The sequence below is a fragment of the Glycine max genome, chromosome 10, assembly GCF_000004515.6.
Source record: "Glycine max cultivar Williams 82 chromosome 10, Glycine_max_v4.0, whole genome shotgun sequence".
Classification (NCBI taxonomy): domain Eukaryota; kingdom Viridiplantae; phylum Streptophyta; class Magnoliopsida; order Fabales; family Fabaceae; genus Glycine; species Glycine max.
Window position 1 is genome coordinate 49,293,718 of NC_038246.2, and position 9,104 is coordinate 49,302,821.

Genomic DNA, 9,104 nt, shown 5'->3' on the forward strand with positions numbered 1-9,104 from the left:
ATAAAATAATTTACATAGATTAAAAATGCTAATTACCTTTATTTAATTTTCCAAATCTCATTTGAAAAATAAAATTCATTCCTTAAATTACCATCCAGTTTAATTGACGAAAGACTTCAACTATACGAGAACTTATTTCAAATGAAAATATTTTTTATGCATTTTAAAGATCACGTGATTGAGTCGTGAGAATTAAAAGACATGAGTACCTGGCAATGTTTTTATCATGGTGTTCATATTTCATATATTGAGTATCAGACAAAGTAATTACGTGAGAGATTTCAATTGTAATTGAGTTTAATTTATTTTCCTTTGAATATTTTTGTACTAGATTAGTTGGGATCGATCATATTCTTTAAATATATTTTTCTCGTTGCCTGTGATAATTACACCGCGAGTAGGATGGAGATGGGTGAAAAAGTAAAATTTAGAATTAATTAATTAAAGAAAAAATATAAATATCCCAAAATAAATGATATAATAAGAATATTTTTTTAAAAAAGGCATCAAAAGGTGGGTTCCAAAAAATAAATCAATACTCCTATTCCTAATAGGCATCTCATGTTTGAAGCCATTTTATGTAGAGGAGTTCAAGAAATTCATTTATTTTTCCTCCTTTTCCTCGAGTTGCAAAATATTTTATACTTCAATCCTGTTGAGCCGATTAAATCATTCTCATTATATAAAAACTAGACATAAAAACAGTGCTTTGACAACTAATAACAAATATAAGCTGGTCGGAAAATTAAAGACAACTAACATGACATCCCAAATTTCCAATCCAACCAAAGGAATTGATTGATATCCGCATTTTTAAACCGCCAACGATGCTAAAGTGGTTTATCAGCAACGAACCCCTATAATTTTTACAGATTATGGACATGTTGGTGATCTTTCCTCTGTCATCAGTGTGCTCTTACGTTTTGGGATGCACCTAACATGGGGCTTGAATCCCAGCTATTGCCTCGTGTATCTGCATCATGTTGAGGTGGGATATACAAAGATACAGCCTGAAGCTCAGCCGATTGCACATGATGAATCTCATTATTGACAGTAGAGGGCTGAGCCCCATTACGAGATTCAGCTAACATCTGGAAATATGCATGTGGTCCCCAACCTACACAAACACATTCGAAAGTTGTGATTGGATATTTTCATCAAAATCAGAACTAGAAACCGTAATTTAAAAAACCCAAAAACAAATTAATATGCTAAGAGACGGCAGGGAAGCATAGGAGCATGCACAAATATGTCAATCTACAGCATAATCAGTCTAACCTAAAGCTTATAATAACAAGTAACAGATTTTCACTCACTGCCATCAACTTTACAGAAGAAAGCTCTGCAATTACAAACTTTGAAAACTGATGCAATTAGGAAAGAGAAGTGAAATGTACCCATACAAGAAGAATCCATAAAAGATAACCTCAGCCTGGGCTTTCAATTGAAAATTCACAGTCCACAGGAATGTGTCCAGCCCAAATTTATTTTAAATTCGGGCCTAAGTTTGGAAATAAGCCCAAAGCAATAAATATAAACTAAATTTTAAAATTAAAAATTGTAACTATTTTAGCTTAAACAAATATTTTAAAATTGAAACACCAAGACTATGTGCATGTTTGGTTTACAGTTGAAATTGTTGTGGTGCACATTCCAATGGATAAAAACAAAATAAACACAAAAGCAAGAGTTCTAGTCCATTGGCAAGATGACTTTTGCCTCAAACGTAATTTTACAACAGAGAACCAAACATGCACTACATTTGATTTTCTTTTTGGGGTGCTCCAAACTAAGTTCGGAAGAATAAACTTAGTTTCACGCATGTTTGGTTACTCTCAAATGAAGTGCGTTAGCACATCAAAATTGTGCCTCGAAACTCGGTTGTAGAAATAAGACTCGGATTGTTTTTGCACACATCCAAATCAATTAAACTTAAGTTAGCAAACTTTAATCCAAACATGCACTAAATATGACAAACTTGTATGAGGGATTTGTTGCATATTGAAAAGTTCAGTAAATTCAGAGTATTACAAGTAAAATATACGTGTTTTCTAGATTTAGATCAGACCCAGATCTTTTGATAAAGCCTGAGCCTGGCTAAATGTTGAAAATGAGTGTGGCCTCAAATTTCAGATGCAGCTAGGCTGATTTGGACTTGGACGGGATTCAAAGCAAATTATCACATCAACAATATCAACACATACTATAAAGAAATGATGAAAGGAACAATTCATGGTCATACCGTCTATGTCATAAGGAGGTGGAAAGAATTGTAAGTAACAAAAGGAAGCAATTACCATCCCTGGTAAAAAAAATATTCGTATCAGAAACTTTGAAAAGGGTTTATTGAAATATTTAATCAATCTGGCATCAGTAAACTAACCTATTAGAGCTCCAGCAAACACATCTTGCCAATGATGCCAATAATCATCAACACGAGAGACAGCAATCATAGCTGCCACGAGGAATGGTAAGAAAACAAGACAGAGCTTTGCAACATGCCCCCTGCGGTCAAATGCCCTGAGTTTTCCAGATAGATACCAAGCAAGATAAACAAGACCAGCAAATGACCCTGGATACAAAAAATTGAATCATTCTGAGCTTATACTGTGGTAATTAATATAGCTAGTGGCAAATTACAAAATGAAAAAAGGACAAGAAACAGATCATTCCCAAGACACTGATGACTCAAAAATGCATATGCTACCCTAAGCATATTTTTGCCATGAAAGAAGGCAAATTCAAAAAGTCGAGGAACTAAGGTGGTAATGGTTTATTTTTTGTTTTCATTTGATATATTTTACTAATAATTATAAAAATAAAGTCACGTTTTTACTTTTTTCCTGTTTACAAGAAATTGTAAAGGAAATGGTGAAAAACTTAAAACAACAAAATCTTTTCACCATTTCCTTTCAAACATCTTGGAGACAAGAGACTTAGAAAACGAAGTAGCGTTTTTTGCAATTATAAATGATAACAAAAATGTTTAATCAAACAATAACAAAGTAGAATTCTTGGTTTATTTTCTTTAAGAAAGTAGTAATTTTGTAGTCATTTTCTGAAAACGACTACAAAAATGAAACCAAACACCTCCTTTCAAAACACACCAAATACCTCAACCTTTTGAAAGTAGTATGGATAGAGAAGGCCTTAGAAAAATTCTTAATTTATTTTTGCTTTAATTTGAAACTAACTCATCAGTCATCAAAAACAATTTCTGAGCTTGTAATCCTATTATAATTATAATCTAGAAGAATTTCATCCTGCACATACTGTAAGTGTAAGATTGTCAGTTGTCACTTACACAGATATATGGAATCAACAAGACCACCCAAAGGCAAGTCACAGACCCTGAGATTGTAAAGAGTACTTACAAGAGGTATGTCCACTGGGGAAACTTTTGTGCCCTTCCTTAATAACACCCTTATCTCCAGTACACAGAACATTACTTGTTACTGGATCAAACACCTGAATATGTCATGCACCAATGGGGCATTTATTGTGCAGTTAACTACATAAAAGCAGTACATATCACATGGTAAAGATATTAACAAGACTATCTTGGCAGTCCATAAAACTGAAAACTCACCCCTTTTCCATCAGGGAAACAACGCCAGAAGAAGTCTGGCCTTGGCCGTCCAACAGCATCCTTGATAGCATCAGTCATCACCGCAGTAATGAGTACGGAAAATAGAAGGCCTGATACATTTAGCAATAGGTTTCAGTATTCCGATGTGATGTGCAAATAAGGACAGAGAAAACCTTCTAAGGTTCAGAAATGTACCCAGTATAGCATGGTGGAGGTCATAGACATCCTTACGAATGAAATAGTAAACGAGAAAAACAGCCAGTGGTAACAATATTGCTATTATCTGTTCAGGAATTGTAGTACAAAAACTTATATCTTGAATATTAACAAAGTCAAGGATAAACATAACTTATATCTCAGTAATGGAATAAATTTCTTTGAATACACAATCCAAGGAAGCTAAATATACCGGAACAGCCCAAAAGGGAATTGTATTAGCTTTCAATGGGTATCTAAGGTCTGTCATCATCCCCTCTCCAACAAAACGGTGAAATGGCTGTATTATATTCAAGACAGCATCGATGATCACCAGAAGCAAAAGAATCAACCAGTCATGCATATGTATCCTTGCCACTCTAGTTCCATGTGATCTGATAGTATGCATACCCAACTGAATTTCTGGCATTTTTTTGCTGCAAACAACACATATGAAGGTTAGCAGGACTTATGTTAAAAATTAAAGTACCAAAAGGAAGGAAAAGTGAAAAAACAGAAGAGAGTACAAAACAAAAAACCATGTCACAGTGACAAAAATATCCAATAGTTTTTCTTTCTCGGTCTCCCTCTGCTTCTAGTTACCTTCTATCTGATCTATTCCTAATATTGCATCGCTTTCATGCGGGAGTGCCTTGGCCCAAGACAAAACAAAACTCTCAAACCAAATACTCTGCAAAGCTATGTAATTTAGAGGCTGAAGATTTTTTCTAAAATGCTTGCCCCATTGGGCCCCATTTTTTAAGACTAATTCATGTCTGCTGAAGGTTGCAGGACACCTCAATTTCAGAATGACTAATTCATTTGGGTGTTTGTGGAACCATTGATGATTATGACGTGAAGTGAAGCCTTACACTAATTTGTGACAAATAAGTAATCACGGGACCGGGATTGCCTGTGCAGTTAGTTTTGACACAGTTAATCCTGAAGTAGTTATCTAGTGGCTGAATTTTTTTCTTATATTTACTAATTTTGTAAAAGTTAAAAGGAAAAAGATAAAGTTAAAGGTCGACAATTTTTGTTCTCTCTCACTACAGAGAATCCTCGACCGTAGTCATGCATACCGGCTATTGCCTATTTGCCTTTATTGTAATGTCCTAGGATCTTACTACGTGTACTGTTTCAGTAATGTACAATTTATCAGAGATTTCAGTTTTATATTAATGGAGGCGATTTGATCATGCATACTTCTGTAGCTTATTTGTGGTTTTGTTTCTCACAAGAATAAAGTATGTGTGTATATAACGTTTCAACAGGTAGGATATAAACTGGATTCAATCCTATGAACCTTGAGTTATAGCCTAATAGGTAGTAAGATATACAATCCATCCTTGGCATACCCCAAAACTATGTAAGAGGTTCATACTTATCTTAAACCTCCTCAAGGGTAACACCTTAACAAATCTGATCTATTAGACTATTTGCCACACACAAGTCAATGCATGCATAATTTCTTAGCTCCTCAAATATCTCTCATCCTCATAAAATCCCACAAATATCTGAGCACACATTTAAGTAATTAAGTTCACTCTGCCCTACCACATTTTATTTTCTTATTAAAAAAGAAAGGCTACGCAGTACGCACGCTCTTCATCACCGAAAGAACTTAGAAGTATTAGTTATGGTCAAGGCAACAAAAAAACACACTGAAGCCAAAAAAAATAAAAATAAAAAGCAAATAAGAAACACTTCGCACTTGTCAAAGTAACAAACATACAGTTACATCTCTGGCAAGGGTTTCTTCTTCTTTTTTTCCTTCAAAAACTTGCATAGACAGAAAATCAAGCGCTTCTCATTCTACGGCCACAATTATTAGTTCAAAGTTTAACAAAAACAAATCGAACTCGGACAATTAAATCGTTGATTGAAGACGGTGACTAGTAATTTATTTATTTTTGACACTCGACGTCGTTTGAAGAATTAAACGGATTTTTGAACTCCGGTAACTCAATTCATCGTGGTTTTGACTTGAAACGGAAAATAAATAAAAGAAATAGAAAAAGCGTAAGTATAGTAGAGAAAGGCGCACAGAGAGTGAAACGCGTTAAGAACGAAGAAGAAGAAGAATGCGATGTGGTGGAGAGAGAGAAAGAGGAATGAACTCACCTGCAACAGCACGTGCACGAGATTCGTGGTAGCGGAAAGAGAAAGAAGGCTGAAGCGGAAATGGAATCAGGATTCGTGTCTGTTAAGGCCAATTTCAAAATCAGATAAAGGAGAAGGCGCGTGCTATTATTAAAGGAAAAGCAGTTTATTACCTTTTTCTCCCTTTCAGCAACCCATATTTTTATTAAGCGAATGCTAAACTGTACCGTTTAAAAAGATTTTTTATTGAAATAAATAAAATTATGTTTTTTTTATAATTTTTTCTGTTTTTATATGATTTTTATAATAGATAATTTTGTTTAGTTTCTTAATTAATGTGCAAGTACACTTAGTTAACAAGACTGTTTCTATTAGTATTTTTAGATTCTTACTAGTATTAGTTACTTTTATTGGGATAAAAAAAATTATTGAGATTTTTATGGTAACATAATGTACAATTATGAATTGAGTACTAGTAGTGTTTTAGAAATAATAGATATATTTATATTAAATTTAATATGGAATCATCACGATGGATTATTATATTTATCCACCTTGATTGATATTAAATAAGTGGAACTTATTTTACATTTATTTAAAAAATAGATGGTATAACTTTTTAAAGTACATAGGATTTAGCGACAAATAAATGTTTTCTGAAAAAAAAAATAGTACGTTTCATATTCTACAGGTATGAATATTTTAAAATAATTAAAATGATTGGTAATTTAAAATAAAAAAATAGATATAATTAAGAAAAAATGCTGTCTAACTTTTATGTTTATAAAACTTGAATCTAAAATTTATTTTACAAATATCAAACTGTTATAACTTAAACAGCTAAACCAACAAACTTTTTAACACACCGTATGGAAAGTTAAACTTTTGATTGATATTGGTAGTGAAATATTAAATAATAATTTTAATATTGAAAATAAAGTTGGTTAACCTTGTAGTTCTACTGGTTCCCTTTCCAGTTTCCACGACATGGAGTTGGTAATTTGTTATTTTGTTTCTCAATTATGTGCGGATTAAACTCTAAACAGCGGGTGGTGACAAACCGACACCCTGCAACCTGCATAAATAAACCAATGAATTATTTACTGTTAAAGGTAAGGGAACCATTAAAATCTGAACACCTTTATTAGCTTTTATTTATTATTTTGTCGTTAAATAATAACAAAACATAATAATAATTACTTTTCAAAAATATTATTGAACTAAGACTATCTTTTGATAAAATAAACAAATAAATAAATACTAGTCTTTTATTTTATCAACACTTGTTTTCCATTCACAGGCTTTTCTTCCTTTTGACTACTCATTGAAAATTGCATTAATGTCTCCCCGTTCATAACACATTAGAAGTTATGGTGTAACCTTGTCACATGGCAGGGTGACGGTCATGAGGTCCCAGCTAAGACTCATTTTATTTTGCTTTGAATTTTTCAACGCCTAAATGCACCTTTTTGAAGAGGAACGCCTGAATGTAACTTTATACAGTTTTTTATTTTTGTTTTTAGACAATACCTTGTACAGTTATACACAGTTAATTGCTTCTTTTTTTCTGTCAGTGGTGTTTATTAGTTCAGCTACTTAGTATTAGGATTAGAAACCGGTTGCCAATATAACTTTCTCATACCGCGTCGTTTTACAATAAAATACAAAGAAAATGATTTTTTTTTCTCATTCATCTTTCTTTTATCAGTACATTGTTCAAAAATAATACTATAAAGAGAAAACAAATATATACTACTTCAAATTTAATTCAATATATATTAGGAAAAAAATCTTATTATGTATTGGCATATGTATTAGCTTTAGTTTAATATTTTTTTTCTAAGTACTTGATGGCACAAAACAATATGATTTTCTTCGTTGCATTGAAGAGAGAAAAATTCGTATGCAAGTTTCATAAAAAAAATTCTTCTATTTCTTCATTTTTCATTAATTTCAAACGTACGATAGAATGTTTTTTTGGGAAAATGATTAGTTTTCTTAATTTTTACCTTACTTTTCATAGTTAGAAAGAGACCCTCTTATTCCTCCCGATAATTCCTGATTTTCTTTATTTTAATATATAGCCAAATATGATCGTGAAAAGTACATGTTAACTAAGCTTATAAATAAACAAAAAGGGCCAAAGATTGAGTTTATTGATGTTCAAAAGGAGCATATAAGATTGTCTTGTGGTCACCCTTTAGGGGTATAATAAAATAATAAAACGAGACATTGGAACTGTCACTTCGTTAACACTTAAGATGGATGCAATACTTTTGGACAGCTTAAACACCACATGTTACTTTGGCTTTTTTATGCAAGCAAAGAGACAATGTAGCGGGAAAGAGATTCAAGGATTCAGAAATTGAAAGGGTGAATAATGAGCATGAGCATCCAAAACTTAAATCTATTTTGTTCTTATTTAATTCAATTTGATTCCTACTAAAGTTAAGTTTATGAGGTTCCCTCCAATAATATTATTTATTGGTAATTCGGTGTCGTCGATTACTTCTCATGAAATGATCGATGCTGTTATTCTATTCCTAATTCCCATACCTAGCGTGTTTGGAGAGAGAACTGTCAATGGAATCTGGTTGCGGATAGCGTTAGTTGAAGTGAAAATACTTCGACTTTAGATTAAATTTATTTCCAATTTTAGTAATTTGAATGTTGAAGTTATCACTTTCAATCGGATTTTCTCTAGTTATTAGTTTTGATCCAAAAGTTATTCGACACAAGTATGTTTATGAAAATATTTACATTTTGTTTGGTTTGAAAAAAATAAAAAATAAAAGAGAAAAAAAATAATAAAAGAATTAGATAGAAAGGAAATTATGAGAAATTTAGTTAACTTTAAACTATTTGGTGTGAGATAATGTGAACGACATATGAAAGAAAGTGAAGTGAGACAGGGGTAATTTTTTTAAATTAAACATGTTTTTGGTCTCTATTTAAAAAAAATAGATATAAAAAATATGTTAATTAGTTATAGATCTTAAAAAAATTATCCACGCTTTTAGTTCCTTTCGTGAACTGAATTGTACGTGTTTTACCATATGAACTATTAATCTAACATAGCATGACATTTTTTTTATCTGCAAATCATATGAATATATAAACGTAGTACAGCGTAGGCACCGCCAAGAAAAAAGGCAGCAACCAAAACAAAGTGTGCTACTCTGCATTTAAGCTTGAGTGTGACAAGGTGTGTGTGTTT

General features: G+C 32.2%; 1 protein-coding gene across 3 annotated transcripts; it reads right to left on the reverse strand.

The window, feature by feature from the left end:
- Window positions 1-641: 641 nt before the first annotated feature.
- LOC100805924 (lipid phosphate phosphatase 2-like) lies at window positions 642-6,004 on the reverse strand. 3 transcript variants are annotated; one of them, NM_001252890.3, is made up of 8 exons: window positions 5,909-6,004; window positions 3,999-4,221; window positions 3,785-3,872; window positions 3,590-3,699; window positions 3,375-3,468; window positions 2,384-2,572; window positions 2,243-2,302; window positions 642-1,117 (listed from the first exon to the last, which is right to left on the reverse strand). In NM_001252890.3, the coding sequence occupies exons 2-8, from the start codon at window positions 4,212-4,214 to the stop codon at window positions 906-908; spliced, it is 969 nt and encodes a 322-aa protein (NP_001239819.1). In that variant the 5' UTR covers window positions 4,215-4,221; window positions 5,909-6,004; the 3' UTR covers window positions 642-905. The 3 variants fall into 3 exon arrangements, with proteins under 3 accessions (NP_001239819.1, XP_040861549.1, XP_014618054.1); XM_041005615.1 differs by lacking the exon at window positions 5,909-6,004 and adding an exon at window positions 5,520-5,892 and having other exon boundaries at window positions 656-1,117; XM_014762568.3 differs by lacking the exon at window positions 5,909-6,004 and adding an exon at window positions 4,388-4,405 and having other exon boundaries at window positions 656-1,117.
- Window positions 6,005-9,104: the final 3,100 nt, after the last annotated feature.

What these genes read in the sequence shown, in the direction of transcription:
- LOC100805924 (NM_001252890.3), bottom strand. Translation starts at nt 4,214, where the DNA reads ATGCCAGAAATTCAGTTGGGTATGCATACTATCAGATCACATGGAACT. An exon ending in GTTTCCCTGATGGAAAAGGG is followed by an intron (nt 3,469 to 3,589) that starts GTGAGTTTTCAG and finishes TGACATATTCAG; the next exon opens with GTGTTTGATCCAGTAACAAG. An exon ending in GTTTGCTGGAGCTCTAATAG is followed by an intron (nt 2,303 to 2,383) that starts GTTAGTTTACTG and finishes TTTTTTTACCAG; the next exon opens with GGATGGTAATTGCTTCCTTT.